Here is a 24,959-nt window from a genome sequence, read left to right as displayed (position 1 = left end):
CATCTGTACATTCGTCATAATACCAGTCGAGTTCATAGTAATCTGCTTCGATAAATTTCTGCATAGTCAGTATTCTCAGAACTGATTTTGCTGTGTTTCTGAGGTCAGGTGAAACGCAGCCATGCCTTCCTGCCTTTATGGTTGGCTGAGCAGAATGGTAGCCCCCAAAAGGCTGAAAGCAAGCTACACATTCTCAGTGACGGACTAAACTAGAAAGGAAAAGAAAAAAAGGAAAAGAAAAAAATGAAAGGACTAGAAGGGTGAGGGGGAGAAAGATCAAGGAGGCTGGCTTCCAAAAGCAATGCCCTCACGCTGCATGCACACTCTCATAAAGAAGCTCTGTACAGAGCCCTTGAATGGGAGTAGACCAAATCAGCCTATCAAAAGGCAGGGAAGGTGACGTCAGGGACACACACCATCACTTAGAGCTCCTAACTCAATCCTCTCTTGCCTGCTCTCCACACATCTTTCAATCAGACATGTTGCCATGGAGACTGGTTGGATCTGCAAATGATGCAGGGATGCAGGAAATGTCTTCCATGGATGCTGAATCTATTTGCTTTGAGAGAAATTTGGACGAATGCAATCAGGAAATAGGAGTTTCTAATAAAAAAAAAATCTAAAATACAGCATATGAGGGTTAGAGAGGACCCTGAAGGCATTTTATCTAACATCATGTCCAAGGGGACAAAGACATCTATTCAAAGTTTCCTTGCTGTAAGGGCGGTTTAATGTAATCACACATACTGAGTCTGAAAAAAATCATGTTTTTAAAAATGGGGGTGGTTGGGAGGAAATCTTTTGATTCTTCTTCACGTATATGAACATTAACTTTTCTTTAGCCCTTTCAATGATAACCATAATAGAAAAAAATCTGAGGATGTAGGGAACAGAGTGAGAAGTAGTGAGTGAGTCATCAATTTCTAAAGTTCCCTCCAGAGGAAAGGTTTACTCACAAATATCCATATTTTATGAGCCTTTTCCATGCTCCCAGGAAAGCAAAAAATTGTGTGTGGTTTTAAGAAATACAATATTCAACCAAGTAGCTCTTTAGACTAAAGTTAATTATTATATTTACATATACTCCACCTCCAATTATAGAGCCCCAGCTCTAGTCATTTGCCCAATATCCAATCCTACAATATCAACTTTGATTTCCACTTTCATTCCCCCTCCCCTCCCATATATCACTCAAAATCCTGATCATTCTACCCCTACAATATCTCTCTCACTGTCTGTCCACTCACAGCCCATAATGTAGTTCAACTAGTTCCCTAGAACTGCCACTAATATTCCTTATTGTTCTCCCCGCCTCAAGTCAATCCCTGTCCTAATTCTTCCTCCTCAAAGCAGCCATTGCACAGGATAAGAAATATCACACCCCTTTTCAACAAATCCTAGCAGATCCCTTGTACCTCAAGGTTCAAAACAGAACTTTTTGTTTTCAAGTCCTGGTTCCAAAATATTACTCCCTGTCTTGCATCCCACAATCCAGCTGACTAGACATATTTGTTCATTACAAAAGAAAAACTAAAAACCTTTCCATCCTATCCAAAATGACATAGAAAAGCTCAAGAGATTTTACTTGTTTTTAATGAAAGTACCTAGACCAAGAGTTCACATTCAGGATCCCACAATAGAAATAAGCAATACTTACTGAGCTAAGCAAGTTCCTTCCCCAACTGACTTAACACTCAGGCATGAACAGCCACATGGCTCTCATTCTTATTGAGTGAGACATCCAAGTCCTGCTGGGTCTCCAACAAGAAGAAACATGAACCCTCTGGGGGAAGTTTATTCGACCCTTTGGGTTCTGCCCTTCTTGCAGAGTCAGCCTACAATATCCAGAAAAATCAAAATGTATTTAAGTTGTATCAACATTCCAAATCCCATTCCAAAGCAGAAAGGGACAACAATAACTCATTATAGCACCTGTCCATGTGAGGAGTCTATTAATTTGGTTACGAATGTATATCCCCCTGCTCCTGTCACTGGATTATTCTAAGACCTGAAGCTCATACTCAAAACCGCTCTGCTTCCTGGCAACTCTCCCTAGATCAACTGTAATCAACTTGAGGACAAGACTGTTTCTCTTTTGTGGGTGGATCTTCAGCCCCCTGACACAATGCATAGCACACAGGAGTTTAAAATATAGGTTTGTTGTATCGATTAATTCTAGACCTCTTATCCAGTCTGACCAGGGGTCAATATCCCTACCGGCCTTTCCTCTAACAATGCAAAACTCAAAAACTGCTACATATCTTAGTTGTATATGGTGTATATGTGTGCTGTGTGTAAATATGCATGTAGCATGTGTGAGTATGTGTATATCTATATGTGTGTGTGTGTGTGTATGTGTGTATGTAAGTATGTATATGCTAGTTGGGAGGCTTATTGTATTTCTTTCAATCGGAAACCCTTCCTCCGGCTGCCTACCTCAATTATTTCTTCCTTGGGTTATGAACTTCCTGATAAAGAAGAGTCTTTGAACTATGATTTCTTCATTAACAGAGGTATCAATGCATTAGCAATGGCCTTGGAACAAGCCACTGGACAGGGATCATTCTTCATCATGAGTTAAAAGGTATTAGAGGAGTCCTTAACTTCCTTTTTTCCCCTTCCCCCATTTTACATATTAAAAAGATGACTGTTGGGTTCATAGTATTGTTGTTTGTCCTTTGGTTCTTGAAGAAGACCATGACTTCAGGGCAATGATGTCATAACATGTGCAAGAATTGGATCTGAGTGAGGGGGGCTGTGCTAGGTCCCCAGCCTCACTTTCTCCTCCAGAGCCATCTGGCTCCAGTGCCCAGATATGGATCAGTCTGACAGAGATGGCCCTAGATGAGCTCAGAAATGCATAAGTGAGAGTACATTCACACACATACACACACACCCACACCCCCCCCACACACACACAAACAAGAGATTCATCAAAAGTTAGATGATTAAATGGGCTCTTCTGCCTAGTTTTTAAAGAGCTCATCACATAAAGTTCGCAAAAAAGAGAATTTGATTCAAAGGGCATAAAATGTCAATTCACCAGAGTACCATATGAAATCTGTGCTTCACAGAGCAAATTAAAAAATGAGCCAGGCTTCACTAGAGTGACTACCAATGACTCCCTTAAGAAAAGAAAATCACGTGATGAGGGAAATAAAAAAATTGAAGATATTCAATTCCAAAAGCCAGCCAGAATTAGGGCTCTGAGACAGAAATGTCATCTCAATCCTTTAACTTGAAAATTAGGCTGAGGCAATGAGTATTGTGGGGACATACCTCATCAAGTAGTGACAAGGCTGAAAGTAGACCTGAAACAAGGGACACTTTAATTTGACTATAATTAAGTATAGAGTAAATATAGTAAGTGGTGATGATGATGATGATAAGTACTTATTTAACTCTTTAAAGTCTGCAAACGCTCCACAAATATCAACTCATTGCATCCACATCATAATCTTGTGTGTAAGTACAAATTTATTATCCCTATTTTACAGATGAAAAAACTAAAACTGACTTGGTCGGGATAACACAGCTAAGTCAGTAAGTATCTGGATTTGAATCAAGTCTTCCTTACTCCAAGAACATTCTATTATACCATCTAACTCTCTGTTCAGAGACTATCAGCCTTCACTCTATGTTAAGAATAATTGAGGGATGGGAGGAGTACATAGGAAAGCAAAAGTTCCCATCAGTCAAAACAATTTACAGTCTTAACTAGAAATCTTACTCCCCTAGCCCCTTTTTCTCATGTCTCCCTCTTTGAATCAAAGTTTGGCATTATCTTGAATCTTTCTGGATCACCCCTAAAATTGTCTTATATATTTTTATTTTGCAGATTTTCTAAATATGCTGATATATGTCCATGCTATCTTCTACGATAGAATGCAAGTTCCTTGAGAGCAGGACCTTTTCATTTTTATTTTTGTATTCCCAAGACAGAGCACAGTGACTAACATACAAAATCTGGTTAACAAATTGGTTGATTTCCTACCAACCATACATAAAAACAGCCATACCATTCACCCACAAAAGTATCACAGAAAGGAGAGTTAGTTGATAATCTAAATCCCAACAGTGGGTTCCATATGCCAGTAATGAGAACTGGTAAATCACCTTTAACTCCATTGCCCAATAAATCATTCGATATCATCCTTCCAGAGAATGGCACAGCATAGTTTTTTTTTTTTTTAATTAAAGTCTCTGATTAGGCTTCTCACCTGTTCCTCAGGTCAGGTGTACCTTAATTCAATTGAATTCAACTCAACATTTGTTAATCATCAAACTCTCTGTAAAGAATTACATTAGTTTATTAGGAATACAGAGGTGAAAAGCACAATCCTTGCCCTCAACAAGCATCTAAGGTTATGATAGGTATGAGAGAGAGTATAATAAGTGCAAAGGAAAGAAAAACAGAAAAAAATGCACTAAGAATACTCTTAGTTGGAGGATGGAAAGGAGAGAGGGAAGGAAAAAGGAAATGGAAGACTTTCTGGAGGTGAACCTGAAAGGAAGAATTTCAGCAGGAATAAATTAAGAAGACTATGGGCAACAAGGTAAAATAGTGGCTAAAGCATTGAACTTGGAACCAGGAAGACTCCTCTTCCTGAGTCCAAATCCAGTCTCAGATACTAACGAGTTGTGTGACCCTGGGAATGTCACTAATCCTATTTGCCTCAGTTACCTCATCTGTAATATGAGCTGGAGAATGAAATGGCAAATTATTCATGTCATTGCCAAAGAAACCCCAAATGCAGTCATAAAGAGTAAATCACAAGTGAAGAATATCAGCAACAAAAAATATATTCTGGAGGGGGAGCTGCATTAATGCATAGAGGTGAAAGATGCAGGGACAAGATCAAGAAGCAGCAAATACTGGAGGACAACAGAAACATGAAGAATATATGAATAATGTGAAATAAGGTCAGAAAAGACTGGAACCAGACAGTGAAAGGCTTTAAATGTAGAATAAGGAATTTGTATTTTATCAGAAAGACCCTAAAGATTATTGAGAAAGTCATGCTTCAAATTGTGAAATAAGAAAGATATTTTTGCAACTGTGAAAGGTAGGAGAGAGAGGAAAGAGAGGAGGGGATATCAGTTAGAAGGCCACAGAAGAGACAGATAGATACCATGGATAGGATTCATAGAACTTGGCAATTTGGCGGGAGTAGAATATTCAGAATTGAGTAACTATAAGGTTTAAACTCTAGGTATCTGGGTGGGGGATGCCATCAACAGAAATAGGCAAGTTAGGAGGAGAAAGAGATTAGGAAAAAGTGAAAAGATAATAAATTCTGTTATAGATGTGAACAGATGGAGATGCCAGCAGTATATCCCAGGAAAGATATCCAAAAGTTAGAGATGCAAAAAGGATTAGGAATGGAGAAATAGATATAGGGGATCACCTGCATAAAGGGGATAAGTAAATCAGCAAGAACAGAAACAATTATCTAAGAAGGGAGTACAAAGAGAAGAGGTCCTAAGACAAAGCATGGAGTAGCAGTTGGGAGGAAGATGAGTAACTAAAGGAAGTTGAGTAGGGATAACTGGACACATGAGAAAAGGTCTGGAAGAAATCAAAGCTATGAAGACCAAGACAGGAGAAGGCAGCTAAGAAGAAGAAGAGATGACAGAGTGTTCAATACTGCAACAGGTTCTAGCAGGAAGAGCACTGATAAAAGCTTAATCATTCTCAAAGACCATGACATCAGGGAGATTATGTCATGACCAACAAATATATTGGATTTGAGTGAAGGAGGCTGTGTTAAGTCACCAGCCTCACTTTCTCCTCCAGAGTGATGGCCCTAAATACAGGGAAGTTAGGGTTAAGTGACTTGCCCAAGATCACACTGCTAGAAAGGTCTTCCTGACTCCAAGGTTGGTGATTTATCCACTGCACCACCTAGCTGTCCCCAGAAACTTTACTGAAACTATCATAAGGTCATTGGTGACTACTATTAGATTGTGAGCTCCTGCATAAGAGAGACTGTCTTTTGTCTTTTTATTTTTTTTGGAGCCCTGGGGCATAGCATACTTTCTGACACAAAGTAGATACTTAATAAAAAAAATTTTGGACTTTCACAAGGCAATAGGGTTAAGTGACTTGCCCAAGGTCACACAGCTCAGTAAGTATTGAGTGGCTGAGAAAAAATTTGAACTCAGGTCCTCCTGACTCCAGGGCCAGTGCTCTATCCACTGTGCCACCTAGCTGCCCCTTTTAATAAATATTTAATGACTGACCACAAAGCCAAAGGGCTGAGTAAACACAGGATTTGGAGTTAGGAAGCCCATAGTTTGAATCCTGCCTCACACTTCCTAGCTGTGTGCTCAGGTCTTTCATTTATACAATGGAGAGAATAGTAGACCCACAAGGTTATTGTGAGGATAAAATGAAATATTTGTAATATTTGTAAAGTGCTGTACAAAAAAAAATGGTGCGAGAGACTGACCTTGGAGAGGACAGTTTCAGTAGACTGGCAGTGCCAGAAAACAAAAAATGAAAGGGGTTGGAAGGTACATGGCAAAGGATTGAGAAGTGAATAAGTAGTGAGGAAGCAAGAATTATTTGCAGACATAGGGTGATGGCTTAGGGGAGGGCAGGGTCAAGAAAAAAGTCATTTTGAGCTAAAAATGAGCTTTGGAACTTCTCTAGTCCAACCCCTTCATTTTATAAATATGAAAGCTAAGAACCTCCAAGATTACCCAGAAAAAAGATAGAGTGGAGATTCAAGTATGGTTCCCTAAGACTCCAAATCAATTTCTCTTTTCACTATGTCATCCTTCTAATTCTGACCCAAACCCAAGTTTTTTAAGGAGCAGTGTTAGTTAAAGATATCTTAATAAACAAAAGAATAAACTATCAAGGGAAAAACAGAAAGAGATGAGATCAAGGACAAAAGCCCTGGTTTTGGAAATGAATTGGTCACTTCAGCCACTAAGACTGGAGTAAAACAGAAAGAGTGGGAGAAGATAGAGGATTTGACGTAAGGACAAAGGGAAATGAAAGGGACTCAATTTTCTCTTTAAAATTGAAGGCAAGGTCATCTATTGAATGAGCAGTATTAAGGATTTGAGAAGAGAAATGTTGGAACAACTGCATGAATGTGATGAAGAGATAATTAGGAAAGCAAGAATGGCTATGCAGAAGGGAATACACAGGTGAGAGAACATTACCTTACTTCAAACTCACCACAGTTGCCTGGCTTCCATCATCAGCATTCTGTGGCTGGGATGTAGAAGTATATAAAGCAAACAGTATCAGGAGAGCAAGGGATTTGAGCTTGCAGAACACTACTTTGGTAAACTACTTACCCATAGGGTCAAGACTTTGAAAAGAGGGAAATGGAGTAGACAAGAAGTGAAAACTGAGGAACCAGAGATCAATGAAGATGAAGAGCAAGATTAGAAGGAGTAAGACTAGGTGAAAGATAAAGACAAGCCAAAATGTTGGTGGTCACCCATTCCTACCTAACCAACTCCTTCCACATTGTTGACAGGATCAGTCATTCACCACAAGTTCCAAGGAAAAAGTCAATCACCCCTCCAAACAAAAAGTTCAGAGCCTTTGCCTGACACATTCCAAAGTTTAATAAGAAAAGGGGAAAATCATCTTCCCAAATGGACACATCACTTGAGCTTATCCAATGTGTTCTTTGGATATGAAGTCCAACAGAAGTTCTAGTCTTCAGCTCCTAAGGCAATAGATATGCTGAGTGTGAAAGTGTTTTATGAAAATGTTTTTCATCCTCTGATTGACTTGAAATAATAATCAGTTTAATAAAACAGGGGGCCTTTGGGATAGTTTGGGTTTTTTTTTTTTAATCACAGTCACCATCATTCATTCTACCCCGATAGCAGATGGCATGGTGTTAATGAACAGCTTGCCATCAAGCATCCTTAACTACCCTTCCCTCTCCGTCTGTTTTTTTTAAAACCTGATTTCAAGAGTAGTATAAAACCACCTTCACTGTATAGTCACCCCTCCAAAGACCAGAAAGAAAAAATCAAGATTGTACTTTTGTCCAATAAGTTCAAAAACACAGGATGCAATTCAATAAAACCTGGAAAGCCAAAATCTTAAACAACTCTGACTATTCTCAGGAAGAGGAAAAGGGAAACACATACATTTATGGATTTTCCTTATGTCAGTAGAGGAAGGGTGACTGAATGAACTAACTAGTGCTCACTTTAGTAATAAAGAACTTATTCCAGAACCACAGATGAACTGAAAATCCAAAGTACAACCAATTGTGATTCTCCATCCTCCACCTAACCCAATTAAGTCTGTGCTTATTATGTTGGGGCAGGACAAATCACAGAGTAGAACATAGCTCCCACAGCATTTCAACTTTGTCTTGGGCAATATGCTGAAAAGGAAAATTGTTCATCTCCAAAATATCCTTCCCTCCCACTGTCTCCCCCTTCCTATCCATTTTCCTTCTTTTTTTAGGGTTTTTTTTTTTTTTTGCAAGGCAAATGGGGTTAAGTGGCTTGCCCAAAGGCCACACAGCTAGGTAATTATTCAGGTACTCCTGACTTCAGGGCTGGTGCTCTATCCACTGCACCACCTAGCTGCCCCTCCATTTTCCTTAAGGAAAATTAATTTAGTATCATCAGAAAGAATGAGTGAAGTGAGCCCTTGCACAGCTAGAGCTAGAGGGGGAAATCCTTAACCAAACAAGGGACTTAGGTGATCTGACAAGATCACAAATTATATGGATTATATGAAATTGAGAAGTTTTTGACTGAACAAAATCAATGCAGCCAGAAAAGTGAAATGAGAGAAACAGTGATATACTATAGAAAAGAGTGCTATCAAAGGATCTGAATTTTAATGCTGACTCTTTAGCTTAATACTTATTCAAACTTAGGCTGATCTTAATCTCTCTCAGGGCTTCAGTTTCCTCATCTGTAAAAAAGAGGGTTTGGAATAGATGACCTTGAAGACACTTTCTAACTATAAATAAGAAGAGGATGTGGACAGGAGGAAGAACAACAAAACTGCATGAAGAATCTCAGAAAAAGAAAATATACAGGGATCTAACACAAATGTGTAAGTCCAAAAGGCTTTCTTCAATAGATAAGAGATCAAAGAATATGAACAATTTCTAAAATAAGAACTATAAATGATCAACAACATGAAAGATGCTTCAATTCACTAATAAAAGGAATGCAAAGAAAAATAATTGCAGGTTTTGTAGCATACCTAACCTGGCAAAGATAAAGATGAAAGGAATCCATGTTGAATGGGACTGTGAAAAGAGAGAAACACTAATAAATGATTGGTGAAGCTGTGACTTGATCCAACTGATGTAAAAGATCATTTGGAAACAAGTTAGAAAAATCACTAAATTGTTCATATCCTCTGACCCCAGTGGTCCCTGTGCATAAATATGCCTATTGATCAACCCTCAAAGAGATCAAAAAAGAAAAACTTTACATATACCAAAATATTTATAGCAGTACTTTGTGTTATTACAAAAAAAAAACAGGTTGGGAGACCAAAGATTATTTTAATGATTGAACAGACTGCAGTATATCAACATGATACAATTGCACTGTAAAAAAAATTTATATATGTATGTATTAAAGATAAAAAATTTAGACATACGGGAAGACTTTGATGAACTAATGCAGAATAAAATGCTCCAAAAATAATATAGATGATGACTACATTAAAGTAAATTGAAATAACTCATGTTTTTATTTCTTTTCCACAATAAACAAAATCCCTGAGGTTATTTATTGTCTTTCATATAATTCTAATGGTTAATGTAGTCACTTGTCTGATTTTTTTTAAGTATCTGATTTTAAAAAAAGTAAAGCTAATTCTAGGTGATGCAATGGATAAAGCAACAGTTCTGGAATCAGAAAGTCTCAAACTTAAATCTGGTCTCAGATACTTACTAGAGGCATGTCCCTGGGCAAGTCACTTAACCCCAATTATCTCCAAAAACAATCAAAAACTCCAAGAAATAAAAATAAAGACAATTTTCTTAAAAAGAAAATATTTGCAATTTCTTGACATGTCTTATATTTCAGGCAAAACTACTCTATTTTGAACTACTTGAAATTAGCTAGCAGGGTTAAAAAATAGGATAGTGTTATTAGATACTGACTATAAAAAACTATTAAAAAAAAAAGAACACAATGGTCAGTCATATACACAATGATTATTTTTATACACACATACCACAAAAGAAAAATCAGCTTCTGTAACTCAAGTTATTCAGGATCATGTTGCATTTGTGTATTTGTCTCAGAGCCAACACAGATGATTTTACAAGTGTATCAGTTCTCAAGTTAGCCAACAAAGAAGATCTTGAATTCAAAAAGTGCCGGATCCAACAAATTTGTTGTGTTGAGAGCTCTGAAAATTTCCTACTGTGCAATTCAAATCAATGATCTAGAACCTATGTTTTAAAATTTTCATAATTCATTAAAACATAAATCTGATGAGTCACTCCCCTGCTTTAAGATTTTCAATGGCTCCCTATTATTAGGTTCCTGTCATTCTATTAGTAAATACAGAGAACATACAATTTATTTTTAATATGTATGGGAAAAGAAGATGAAAATATAGTGTTTGCTTTAGAGTCAAGAAGACTTCAGTTTGATCTGTCTCTGACATTATATCTATACATCCCCAGATCACTATCCAAGACTAAGTTACAGGTACTAAGCAGCAATGCAAATTAATGAGTGCTCAGACCAATGAAATAACAGATCCAGATCCAAACAATGTGATCATGGTTAGATTTTAAGTCTTTTATAGGATGTGGTTTATGACTAGAGCCTAACTCATGGTTGAAATGAATTTCCCAAATGACTTGGAGAATTCTCAATCCTAGGATTTTAGAGTTGAAAGAGATCTTAGAGATCATGGAGTTCAGCCTCATCATTTTACACATAGGGAAATGGAGCCAGAAAAGGGAAGTATCTTGCCCAAGATAACAGTAAGTGGGCAAGAGTCTTTGAATTTCAGAACAGGTGGAAATCTATATTTGTAACAGGAGTTCCCTATATCAGTGAATCCACAGGTATAAAACCAAAACAAAAAGTTTTAGTTTTTGTAATTAAATTGTTTTTAAGTTGTATCTCCCTATTTTTGACCTCATTTAGGATTTTCTTGGCAAAGATAGTGAAGTGATTTGCCATTTCCTTCTCTAGCCCATTTTGCAGATGGAAGAAATTGAGGAGACTTGCTCAAGTGACTTGCTCAGGATTATACGGATAATATCTGGGGCCAGATTTGAATTTAGATCGTTCTGACTCCAGATTCATGCTCTATCTACCACTATACCTTGTATTTCCTCATACTGACCTAACATCTTCCTCCCTATATTTTATGACCATTGTATTAGATTTGTCCCTTTAAGGTCAACCCATCAGATATTCAGTAACAATAAGCATGTAACCCCTTAGCTTCTTCTTCTGGGTAAACAACTCTAATCCCTTCCATGGATCCTCCTCTGGCCTGCAGAAAGAGTCCTGTCTGTTATCATGATTTCAACTATCAGCCTGGGGAATTAGGACCTAATGACCCTAAGCAAGGACTAGTCTTACTAAGTATAGAAAGGTTTACCATGATTACCTAGACCAATAGGTGGGTCTTTGCTGCAACAATCTCTGATGAAGACCATAGAGAAGAACTATAATCTGCATTGGTGGGGGAAAATAACCTTACAGACAAAATCATTCATCTTGAAATATGGCAGACAGTGGAAGGCTCCACTAGTTGGGAATCCATTTTCCTAACTTGCTTCCCAGCCCTGGATTCCAAAATATCAGCTGGGTCATCTTCAAATCCAAGTCTATCAATTGATCGATTAGCAGCAAGAAAAGAGGCTATTTTGAAGAGGAGAATAAGCTGATTATGAGACACCTTTGTGCTTTTGACCTTTGGTTAAAAGACAAGAGTAAAGATGTCTTTTTGCCTTTGAATGTTGACTGACATCAGAATCTTTAAATACAAACACAATGAACTCATCAATGTATTGATTTTTTTTAATGTTTTCACTCTAAATACCAAAAAAGGGACAAATAACAGTTGCCATTTATGGAGTACTTTTAGGTTTACTAAGCATTTTATATGGTGCCAACCATTACTCACTTGACCCTTACAACCCTAAGAAGTAGCTATCCCAGGTACTATTAGCTCCATTTAAAAAATGAGGAAATTGAGGCCCAAAGAGGCCACATAATTTCCCCATACTCAGAATACTGAAATTCAAACCCAGGTTTCTAAGGCTTCTCAAATTTCTCAAACCCAGAGACATGGTTGCATCCTACAGACTGGTGCCTGCTTGTCTGTGATGGATTAAAGCAGGCTGAAAGAAAAAAAGACAGTAGAGGGGAGATGGGGAAGATGGTAGCAACTGTCTTTCAATAAAATGCAAGCTCCTTGACAGCAGGAATGATTTGACTTTGACTAGTGTCCTCAAAGGGGTAACTTTATAGTGTAGGTTGACTGACTGATGGCTTCCCTGAGATCACACTACTATTAAAAAACACAAACCAGAATTTGATCTCTGGTGTTTGTCTTCAAGTGCAGAGCTCTTGACTGTAACTGTTATGGTCAACAAGGGGTTAACCCAGGCTAAAGGAGTCTGGTTTTGGTTGATAACTGGCTTAGCTCTAAGGGCACAGCATAGTCACACACCTGGCTGCTGGTCTCTTCCCTCCCTACCCTTGGTTTGATAAGAGACTTGTCTATATTCTAAAGATGGATGTCTATTTGCCTTGGTTGAACTGAAGTAGGAAGAAAGGAAAAAGAGGAAATGAGAAAAAAGGAATGGAAAGTGGCATCAAAGGGCAGCAAGGGATTAAATGTGAGCCCAGGATGATCAGCATTTGACTGAAGATACTAACTTTGGCCCAGAGACAGGTGCAGGGGTTATTTATGCAAATGAATGTTAATGACTGTATAATGAAAGTAAACAAAGGGAGGGATGGAGAATGGCTGATTGACATTGGGGGAAAGAGGAGGGAGAAGAAAGGAAAGATGCCAGCCAGTAATCCAGGGAAGGGTAGAAAGGAGAATTTGGCATAAGAAATATAATATCCTGTATAACTATGGGGGAGGGAGGCAAGAGAGAGACTTGGAAATACAAGCCCAATGAGCTACTGCCACTGCTGTTCAGCCAGAACTAGAGCACCTCATCTACAGAGATAAATCCAGATTTGTTATGTTATCCTGTGACCTTGGAAGTCCATATAAAAGAGGGATCGGGTGGCAATGATCTTGCTATGGAGTCCCAACAATGAAGCAAAAAAGAGGAAGCCACTTTCACTTTAGCAAGAGTCAACTATATTAAAAACCTACTATGTGCTGCAGAATGATACAGTGGGAATGCAAAGAAAGATAAAAGACAGTCCCTGTTTTCAAGGAGCTCACAGTCTCATGGAGGAGGCAACCCCCCAATTTATAAACAGCTATATACAGATAGGATAAATAAGAGAGAAACAATGTAGGTAAGGTTCTGAGATGAAGGATTGGGAAAGGCTTCCTGTAGAAAGCAAGATTTTTATTGGAGGATTTAAAGGAAACCAGGAGGCAGAAAGGAGAAGGGAGAGAGTTCTGAGCAAGGGGAACAGTCAGGAAAAACACTAGTATTGGGAAATGAGGATGCCCTATGCAAAGATCACCAAGGAGACCAGTATCACTTTAAAATCCAAAATGTTTGTTCAAGGGAAAATCATCTAGATTTAAAGGGAGAAGGAGCTGGAAGACTGTCTACATGACCTACACCAAATGTTTTCTGATCCTTGCTCCTTAAAAAAAAAAAGTCGACTAGAACAAGAACCATTCAAAGGGAAAGAGGAAGTTATCAAAGCTGAACTAATTTGTTGAATGGGAAATGGAGATAGTGTAGTGTAAGGCTCTACATTCAAAAAGACATAGCCTCCTTTCCCACCTCCAATATTTACTAGTTACATGACTCAGGAGAAAGTACAACCTCTCTGAGCCTCAGGTTCCCCAACTGCACAATGTGGGGGTTGGACTTTTTGCTTTCATTTTGTCTGATCTTCTTTATCCTAGGTGAGTGAAATATGACCTGGAAAAGCAAACTACAAAAAAAAGGAAGAAATTCTGAAATCCAACACCCCTACCAGTCAGTTAGGATTGGTAAGCCTGCCAGGAACACACACCTCTTGATGTTGGCACCCTGGCAGGGTTAGCAGAGGACCTGGGGTGTGGAAAACAAATGGAGTCATCTTTTAGCTGAAAGACTTTGTAGATGATTCTGCTACAAAAATATTGAAGTTTTATCTCTTGTAGTAAGACTATCTTGGGTTTTTCTGGGAATTGCTAGTCTTCAGTTGTTTGCTTAACTTCCAGAGATGTAGGGCCTTTTTTTCTGTTTCCTATCTAACATTGATTCTAATAATCAACATAACCTTGAAGCTCTGACTCTTGTCACAGAGCAATCTCTACCTTTTCCCTCATATATATATAGCTATGGTTATGGAACAAGTAGGCAGCAAAAAGGAGAAAGATCCCAGCCTGGAGTCAGGAGGACCTGAATTCAAATTCAGCCTCAGACACTTACTAACTGTGTGATTGTGTGATTCCAGGCAAGTCACTTAAGTCTGCCTCAGTTTCCTCATCTGTAAAATGAGTTGAAGATAGAAATGGCTTTATGTTGACTGACATCAGAATCTTTGCCAAGAAAAACCAAAATGGGATCAACAAAGAGTCTGAAACAACTGAAAAATAACTGAATAATAAAAAAAAAATCTATGGTCATACTTTTTTTTGGGGGGGGGGGGATTAATAGATCTGTGATTCAGGGGCAGCTAGGTGGCACAGTGAATAGAGCACCAGCCCTGGAGTCAGGAATATCTGAGTTCAAATCCGGCCTCAGACACTTAATAATTACCTAGCTGTGTGGCCTTGGGCAAGCCACTTAACCCCATCACCTTGCAAAAACCTAAAAAGAAAAGTATATCTGTGATTCAACATCAGTTTGGGAAGCTTTTAGAGTTCTGCCTATGGACAGTGAAAGGTCAAGTAACTGACCCAGGATCTATTTTGATTCTCTACATATCATAAAAGTATTTTGTACAGTGTATATTAATATATATAGAGAGAGAAAATATATATTCTCTTATAAAACTTAATATGCACAAGTGAGAGATATCTTTATTGAAAATAGGAGAAGAAAACCAGAAAGTCTTCTTCCACTTTATTCCATCAAATCATATCTTCAGTGCTGCACAATTAGCTGAAAGGTACAAAAAAAGGTGCTTCATTTTCCATTAATTATTTAAAAAGTATATGGGGAAACAGTGTGTAATATATCAGCAGAGATAACCAAATTGTAAAGGACTTTGAATGCCTAATGGAGCTTGCACTGCAGCCTTACAAGAAAAAGGAAACCATGGAAGCTTCTTGAGGAGCAGAATGATATATTGTGCTTTGGAAACAATAATTTGGCAGCCGTATAGAAGATGGATTATCAAGGAGAAAGAATAAAAGAAAAAAGAGCAACTAAGAAGTGCTGGTAAGAGGGGAGGAGGGCCTGAATTGGGGTGTGGCCATGAGTAGCAAAAGGGGGACAGATGTAGCAAGCATATTGTGGAGGTGGGATCAGCAGGATTTGGCAGTTAATTAGATATGTGAGAGAAGGAAGCATTTAGCATAAGTGAGATATTCCAAAGTGAACAAATTTATTGTGGACATCTTTGAACATTCATTTGTGCCACTGGTTATTTACATCATTACAAATCAGGGAAGACATGATGTATACTGGAGAGGAAAGGGTAGGAGGAAGGAGAGAAAGGAAGCAAGGAAAGAAGGAAAAGGAAGAAAAGAAAGGAAGAGAAAGAAAAAGAGAGGAAGGAGAAAAGGAAGGAAAGGAGGAAGGAAGGGAGGGAAGAGGAAGGGAGGGAGCGAGGAGGGAAAGGAGGAAGGAAGGGTGGAAGGGAGGAGGGAAGAGGGAAGGAGAAGGGGGGGGAGGGAGGGAGGGAAGGAAGGAAGGAAGGAAGGAAGGAAGGAAGGAAGGAAGGAAGGAAAGGGAGGGAGGGAAAGGGAGGGAGGAAGGAAGGAAGGAAGGAAGAAAGAAAGAAAGAAAGAAAGAAAGAAAGAAAGAAAGAAAGAAAGAAAAGAAAGAAAGAAAGAAAGAAAGAAAGAAAGAAAGAAAGAAAGGAAGGAAGGAAGGAAGAAAGGAGGGAAGGGGGAAGGGAAGGAGGGGGGAGAAAGAGAAAGGAAAGAAGAACGGAAGGGAGGGATGGAGGGAAGAAGGGAGAAAGGAAGGAAAGATGGAAAAGAAAAAAAGAAAAGACAAAAAGGAGAAGCATTGTTTTATGTAGGAAAAAGGATATTTGACCACTCAATAAAATGGAAACAGCCAAATCAGATGCTGGGAGCCCTCTTTATTCTTAGCTATAGCTATTTGAGAACTGGTTTTATTGATATCAAAGCAAAAACAAAACAAAACAAAAAGCCTCCAGCACAGGGAAAAGAAGGAAGAGAAAGAGATTTTTCTTTAATCATTTCTGACATACAACCCAGATTTTCCTCTGATTTACCTAAGAGCAGTCACAAAATCCTTGTGAAACCTTTTCACTGATAGAGGTTATTTTAAAAGTAAAATATATTAGATTAGAAATGGAAAGTATCAGGCAGGCATTAGAGATTATCACCTCTTTCCCATGATTGGGAGATGGACAAAAAAAAAAAAAGAAGTCTTTTATTTGGTTTACAACACAAGTAAATTGATTTAAGCTGGCCATATCAGAAGTGATTACAAAAATTTCCCCCCAAAAAATACACATAAGCTTATTTATGCTGAATATCCTGTGGTGAGGTCTCATGATACAGAAGAGAGAACATTTGTAGTTAGGAAACATAACAGGATCACAAATGTAGGGCTAGGAGGGATCCTGAAGGTCAGTGAGGACAAACTCCTCATTTTGCAAGGAGAAAACTGAGACTCAGAAGGGCTAAGGGGGATGCGCTGGGGTATCTGAGGCTGGATTTGAATCTGGATCTTCTTGACTCCAAGACCAATACTCCATACACTAGGCCTTGAGTTTAAGACTTGACTCTCCACATTTACTATATGATCTCAGGTAAATCATGTAACATCTTTAGATCTCACTTTCCTTAAATGTAAATTTAGGGAATTGGACTAACTGACCTCTAAGCTCTCCTCTAGTTCATCTTAAAATAAGCTCTATCCATGGTACAAAGAGCAGGTGGTCAGACTTTATATTGCATTCCCCTACCACTTGATCCAATGCCTGATACACCAAAAGTATTGACACAGTGGATAGAGTGTGGGTCTAGAAGACGAAAGATTCATTTTCCTAAGTTCAAATTCATCCTCAAACACATATTACCTGTGTGACCTTGGATAAGTCATTTAACACTGTCTGCCTCCATTTCCTAGAGCTAGAAAAGGAAATAGCAAACTACTTCAGTGTCTCTGCCAAGAAAACCCCCAAACTGGGTCATGAAGAGTCAGACAGGACTGAAACAACTAAACAAGATTTCAAGAAGAAAGACCTATATTGGAGCCAATACAGATAAGACTGCTATAAAATGTTGAATTTGGTGTTTCAGACCTCCACTATGCCTTGGAGGTCTGTCTTCTTAAAGGCTACAGTGATAGAATTCAAGGACAATTCAGTTAGTTAATCAATAAACATTTATTAAGCAAGTATTATGCCTCAGGCACTTTGCTAAGAGCTTTACAATTATTAGTTCATCTGATCCTCACACAACCCATTGAAGTAGGTATTATTATCCTCATTTTACATTTGAAGAAACTGAAGCAGACAGAGCTTAAGTGACTTCTCCAGGATTAAACAGGTAGTGAATATTTGAAACAGCATTTGAACTTCCATCTTCCTTACTCTGGGCCAGGATCTAAACACTGAGGCAGTCAGCTCCCCAAAGAATGTCAAAAGGAGATCTCAAAATGCTCACATTCCAGTGGAGGAGATAATTATGCACAAACAAGAGATAGGACAACCTGGAAATAATCCACAGAGAGAAGGCATGAAAATTAAGAGAAATTAGGAAAGGCTTTCTGGAAAAGGTGGGATTCACACTGGGGCCTCCCAAGCTAGCAAAGCTTTTGAAATGGAACAAAATATTTTTGTCTGAGTTCCAGACTAAAAGTATAAAGGTGATGACTTCCAGGAATGAGACCCTCTACAAAAACAGGGAAAAGTTGTATTCTGCATTAAGGAAAGGGAAGGCCCATATAAATAAAAATAAAGATCTTGAAAGAATTGGTACCTACTTTATGCTCAATACTGTGAGAGATCACAAAGCAGCAAGATACATAACTATATTTGGATTCAGCTTGAACATAGTACAGGCTGTCAAGATGGTCCCAAAAGTCTTAATGACATCTCATTCTAATTCTTCCAACTGCATCAAAAAAAACTTTCACTAAACTATACAACCTAGAGCATAACCATGTAATGTCCTTTTTAAAGAGTTGCTGTCCAACTTTCAATCTCTGAACACTTTTTGATGAGAAATAGACTCTAAAACGGTTACTCCTCTGATCTGCAATCAATTTAGGAGGTCTCTTTTTATACAAAGACAGTTGGTGGTGATGGTGGTGATGGTCATCCTTCATTCTTAAAGATATCTATGACAACAGGGAAGTAATGCCATGACATGCAAGTGAATTGGATTTAAGTGAGGGGGTTCTATGCAAGGTCACCAGTCTCACTTTTTCCTCTGGTGCCATCTGGGGCCAGTGGCTGGATACAGATCAAAACAATTGGAGATAGCTCTGGACTCAGTAGGAGACCTTGACCTTCTTAAGCTAAGATCTTTTCCAGGTCTCAGTTTAACTGAGGCAACACCCATTCAGTGATTAAAACTAAGTAAGAAAGGAACAAAGAATGACCTCTTTTACCTAGTAAAAATAAGCAAACAAACAAATAACTAATCATGTAGGGTCCACAATAAAGTTCAGAGGCAGTCCCTAGAAGCAAAAATTTTTTTTCTATTGGGGTAGAGAAAGTGTCTACAAGAAAATAGGATTTTTTTTCTCATTCCAAAACAAAAAAGCAACTCTGTCCCTTGTTTTATCTAAAATATCACAACTGATAGTGCTAGATAACTTAAACAAAGAGAGTGACCTGGTAAGGTTCTTTCTGTATGTCATAGGGGTCACCTTTCATTGTTAATAAATTACAGAATCATATTGACATTCTTCTCAGGTTCAGCATGGACTCACTCTTCATGGTCTCCTGCCCCCATGAGGTGCTGAGGTTTGTCAAGGACAAAACACACAAGTCATTTTAAACTAGATGGCCTTTTGATTTCCAATAGTCAGAGGAAGAGCTAATTGGAAACAGAAAAGTAAAACTATATGCCTTTAGAATGAATTTCTAAGTATGCTGAAGGAGAGAAATTTTTGTTTTGTTTTAAAGAGAACTGCAGCATTCTTTCAGTCAAGTAAACTAATTACTGACAACTGTGCTGAGAACAGACAGGGCTCCTGGGCCCATGCTAATGAGTACCAAAGAATCATTTGTAATTAAATCTTCAATATGTAAACAGATGACACTAAAGTTGATTTCTTTGAGAGACTAGGAAATGTTTGTGGGTTTTTTGCTCTTTTATTTTGTTTTAAAATCAGATAGGATTGTCAGTTCAGTCTGGTTGGAATTATCATCAAATTCAAATAAGCAACATCCAGATTAATAAGGAAAGAACATATTGAATAGGAGCATAATCTGAAGAACTAGAACACACTAAGCAATAAACTAATTATAATGGGAGGTAGGATGGCATATTGTGGGGCAAGGGAGAATGATTAAAACTGACATTAGAGGACCTGAGCTCAAATCTCCCTATTTCTTAGCCAATCTTGACAAATCATTTAAGCTTTCTAGACTTCAAGTTTTCTCATCTATAAAATGAAGGTACTGGAAAGAGATGATCTTATTGGTTTGAACCAGGATTGTATCTATGATCCTATAATCTAGTCATTAGGATTTAAGAGAATAGGGAGGATGGAAGGTTTGGGTTCTGGACTTGTAAATTCTCAGGATCATAAAGGAACTCCTTTACCTCTGAAGACTAAGTTCATTGGGAACAAGTTGAATATCATCAGGTTAGAAAGTGGTTCAGAAGAATACTTGTCCAAGACTTCCAGCCAAGATGGCAGAGAGAGCAGACAGGCACAGTTCTAAAGTCTCCTGACCTTTCCCCATCTATCATATGAAACAAACCTCTTAACAGAAATCCGACCCACAAAACCCAGAAAGAAAAGCCAGCAGAAAGAACATCTACCTCAGGATTTGTCTTATGCAGCCCTGGGTGAGTTCCAGCAGGTGAGTCCGGGCACAGAGGGTGGATCAGTCCAGGATCATCCAGATTAGCAGCTGAAAAGGAGCCTGGGAGCCTGAGGGCCCAAGAGATGGACCTGCTGGATCAGTGGTGAGCCTAGACTGTGGGCTTGAGTCAACTAAGGAGCACAGGCACTGATGTTGGCGCTCACCCTCTGGAGCTTGCCGACAGGGCTAGGGGGAGAGTTCCGGTGCAGGAGAGCTGAAGATACCATCCCTGGTCTGAGGAACTCTGAGTCCATGCCTCCATTGCCACCAAAGCCTCTTCCCAGAAAAAAACAATACCAAACTACTTCTGCCTTAGGCACAGGTGTGTGAGCAGAAGAACCAGCCCAGCTGACAATAGGGAGAGGAATGACCTCAGGCCAGGGTAAAGCCCACCATTGATGGAAGGCAAAAAGAATTCAACCCCTCCCTTCAAGCTAAGGGAGAAGGCTTCAATCAAGGTCACAGACACTCCAGAGAAACCAGCACCTCCTACTGGCCAGCCAGAGAAATTACACTCACTGAGTAAAGCCTCTAGTAATACCAACACCAAACCCCTGTGAACCAGCCATTTCAAGGTCTTAGCAAAATGAAGAAGGGTCGGGGGAAGGGTGGATCCATAGAAAAATTCTTGAAAGAAAAAGACCCTAACTCAGATAGACCTAGAACCTCTGAGGAGAATATGATCTAGTCTCCAGCACAGAAAGACTTCCTTGAAGAAATAAAGGAGTTTAAAAATCAACTGGAAAATTTGGGAGAGACAATTAATACCTTGCAACAAGAAAACAAATCCTTAGAAAGTACAATTGGACAAATACAAAATGAGAATAAACCTCAATTAGTCAAATGGCAAGCTCTTTCAAAAGTAGAACTGACCAATTGGAAAAGGAGTTGCAAAAGGTTAATGAAGAAAACTCCTCCCTAAAAAAAAAGAATGGAGTCTGCAGAAACTAATGACTTCATGAGACAGCAAGAGCCTGTCAAACAAAATCAAAAAATAGAAAAAAAAAATAGAAGAAAATGTAAAATACCTCATCAGAAAAACCACTGACCTTGAGAATAGGTTGAAGAGGGGCAACCTGAGAGTTATTGGACTTTCTGAAAACACTGAAGAGAAAAAAAGCCTGGACTTAATATTACAGGATCTACTAATAGAAAATTGCCCTGATATTATGGAACCAGAGGGCAAAGTAGTTATTGAAAGAATATATGGATCTCCTCCAGAAAAAGATCCTAAATTGAAAACACCAAGGAATGTTGTGGCCAAATTCCAGAACTATCAGATAAAAGAGAAAATCCTGCAAGCAGCCAGAAAGAACCAATTTAAATATCAAGGGGCCAGAGTAAGGATTATGCAGGACCTGGCTGCATCAACATTAAGGGATCAAAGGGCCTGGAACAGGATATTTCAAAGAGCAAGGGAGCTTGGAATGCAGCCAAGAATCCACTATCCAGCAAAGCTGAGCATTCTCTTCCAGGGCAAAAGATGGACATTTAACAAAATAGAAGAATTCCAAAAATTCCTGATGAAAAGATCAGAGCTAAATAGAAAATTTGTACATCAAACAGGAGGTTCAAGAGACACATGAAAAGGTTAAAAAAGGGGGGGGCGGTAAAAGGAAAAAAACTGCTATCCAATAAGTTGAAACTGGCTATATCCCAGCATGGGGGAAAAGATTCTCATAAATCTTGAGAATTGTAACTCTAACAGAGAGAATATACCTATCCAGAAATGATGGACATTCATGACCTATCCATGAGACTGCTATCTAAAGAGATGTAACTGGCTTTAACCCCACTTGGGAGAAAGACTCTAATAACTCTCAAGAATTTTAACTCTATTAGATAGAATGTACTTAGCTAAAAGTGATGGATACTCAGAATTTTCTATGACTCAGAATTTTAAAAATTAAAAAAATTTAAAAATTTAAAAAATTTAAAAATTAAAAAAAGGGGGACAGGAAGGAGACAGGAGGAGGAAGGGGATTGAATGGGGTAGATCTCTTTACACTAAGAGGTACAAAATACCTATGGTAATAGAAGGGAAGAAGGGAGGGGATGAGAAACACCTGAATCTTCTCATCAGACTTGGCTTAAAGTCAACTTACACACATACTCGGTTAACTTAAAAAACATAGAACCTTTCAAGTATTAAAAGGGGTGAGGGGATGGACAAAGGGAGGGGGAGGGGGAGGGGGAAAGAGGAACTAACAAAAGTAAGGGAAGGGAAAAGGGGAAAAAGGGAAAGGATAAAGACAGGGGAGAGTGATATAGGAAGGCAAACACACTGAAGGGGGTAGTATTCAGAAACAAAATTCTGGGGAATATGGATAAGGGGGGAAGGGGGGAAATACAAAAAGAGGGAAAATAGCATGGAGGGCAATAAAGAATTAGTAATCATAACTTTGAATGTGAATGGGATGAACTCTCCCTTAAAACGTAAGCAAATAACAGAGTGGGTTAAAAACCAGAATCCTACAATATGCTGCTTACAAGAAACTCATTTGAAGCAGAGAAATACATATAAAGATAAAAGGTTGGAGCAAAACATATTTTGTTTCAGCTGAAGTGAAAAAAGCAGGGGTAGCAATCCTTATCTCAGACAAAGCAGTTACAAAAATAGATAACATTAAAAGAGATAAGGAAGGAAACTTTATCCTCCTAAAAGGTACCATAGACAATAAAGTTATTTCAGTACTGAATATATATGCACCCAATGAAATAGCATCCAAATTCTTAGAGGAGAAGCTGAAAGAACTACAGGAAGACATAGACTGCAAAACTCTACTAGTGGGAGACCTCAACCTCCTGCTCTCAGATCTAGATAAATTGAATCATAAAATAAACAAGAAAGAAGTTAAGGAGGTAAATAGATTGTTAGAAAAACTAGATATAGTAGACTTAGGGAGGAAATTGAATGGGAATAGAAAGGATTATACCTTTTTCTCTGCAGCACATGGAACTTATACAAAAACTGACCATGTACTAGGACATAAAAACCTAATGATCAACTGCAGAAAGAGAGAAACAGTGAATGCATCTTTCTCAGCTCACAATGAAATAAAAGTCATATGCAATATTGGGCCAAGGAGATATAGACCCAGAACCAATTGGAAACTGAATAACCTCATTTTAAAGAATGAGTGGACCAAAAAACAAATTATAGAAAGAATTAATCATTTTATCCTAGATAATGACAATAATGAAACAACATACCAAAACCTATAGGATTCACTCAAAGCGGCTCTCAGGGGATATATTATATATCCTTAAATGCTTACATGAATAAATTAGAGAAAGAGGAAATCAATGAACTAAATATGCAACTAAAAAAATTAGAGAAAGAACAAATTAAAAATCCCCAATTACATACCAAATTAGAAATTCTAAAAATTAAAGGAGAAATTAATAAAATCAAAAGCAAAAAAACTATTGAATTAATAAATAAAACCAAAAGTTGGTTATGAAAAAAAACAATAAAATTGATAAATCTCTAGTCAATTTTATTTAAAAAATAAAGAAGAAAAATCAAATTGCTAGTATCATAAATGAAAAGGGTGAACTCACCACCAATGAGGAGGAAATTAAAGTAATAATTCAAAATTATTTTGCCCAATTCTATGCCAATAAATTTGATAATCTAAGTGAAATGGATGAATATTTACAAAAATATAAGTTGCCCAGGTTAAATGAAGAGGAGATTAAATACCTAACCAACCCTATCAAAGAAAAAGAAATTCAACAAGCCATCACTTAACTCCCTAAGAAAAAAATCTCCAGGGCCTGATGGATTCAAAAGTGAATTGTACTAAACATTTAAGGAACAATTGGTTCCAATTCTATATAAACTCTTTAGAAAAATAGGGGAAGATGGAACTCTGCCTAACTCTTTCTATGAAACCAATATGGTGCTGATACCTAAATCAGGAAGAGTTAAAACAGAGGAAGAAAATTATAAACCTATCTCCCTGATGAATATAGATGCAAAAATCTTAAATAAAATCTTAGCAATTGGATTACAACAAGTTATCACCAGGATAATACATTTTGATCAAGTAGGATTCATCCCAGGAATGCAGGGTTGGTTCAATATTAGAAAACTGTTAGTACAATTAATTATATCAATAACAAACCTATCAGCAATCATATGATTATATCAATAGAAGGTGAAAAAGCTTTTGACAAAATACAGTACCCATTCCTTCTAAAAACACTAGAGAGGTAGGAATAAATGGATTGTTCCTTAGAATAATAAACAGTATCTACCGGAAACCATCAACAAGCATTATATGCTTGTTGGCATTCCCAATAAGATCAGGGGTGAAACAAGGGTGCCCATTATCACCACTGCTATTCAATACCATATTAGAAATGTTAGCTTCAGCAATTAGAGAAGAAAAAGAAATTGAAGGAATTAGAATTGGGAAGGAAGAGACAAAACTCTCACTCTTTGCAGATGGCATGATGCTCTACCTGGAGAATACCAAGAAATCATCCAAAAAAACTACTGGAAACAATTAGCAATTTTAGCAAAGTTGCAGGACATAAAACAAATCCTCATAAATCCTCAACTTTTTTATATATGTCTAGCAAGATACAGCAGGAAGAGCTAGAAAGAGAAATTCCATTCAAAGAAACCTCAGACA

The 24,959-nt window shown here is 38.0% G+C and overlaps 1 protein-coding gene across 7 annotated transcripts in view; it reads right to left on the bottom strand.

Annotated features, from left to right (window-relative positions):
* The window catches only part of TRAK1 (trafficking kinesin protein 1), a 170,385-nt gene that overhangs the window by 93,853 nt on the left and 51,573 nt on the right, over positions 1 to 24,959 (bottom strand). For 3 of the 7 annotated variants that reach the window (XM_074195893.1, XM_074195892.1, XM_074195889.1), the window contains exon 1: positions 1 to 9,574. The exons of the other annotated variants lie outside the window; for them this stretch is intronic. In XM_074195893.1, the coding sequence (XP_074051994.1) occupies positions 1 to 64 (64 nt within the window). In that variant the 5' untranslated portion in view covers positions 65 to 9,574. Of the gene's footprint in view, positions 9,575 to 24,959 lie in introns of those variants that run through there. 7 annotated transcript variants of the gene reach the window in all.

Source organism: Macrotis lagotis, chromosome 7 (assembly GCF_037893015.1).
Source record: "Macrotis lagotis isolate mMagLag1 chromosome 7, bilby.v1.9.chrom.fasta, whole genome shotgun sequence".
Classification (NCBI taxonomy): domain Eukaryota; kingdom Metazoa; phylum Chordata; class Mammalia; order Peramelemorphia; family Peramelidae; genus Macrotis; species Macrotis lagotis.
This window is presented reverse-complemented; position numbering and strand designations above follow the sequence as displayed.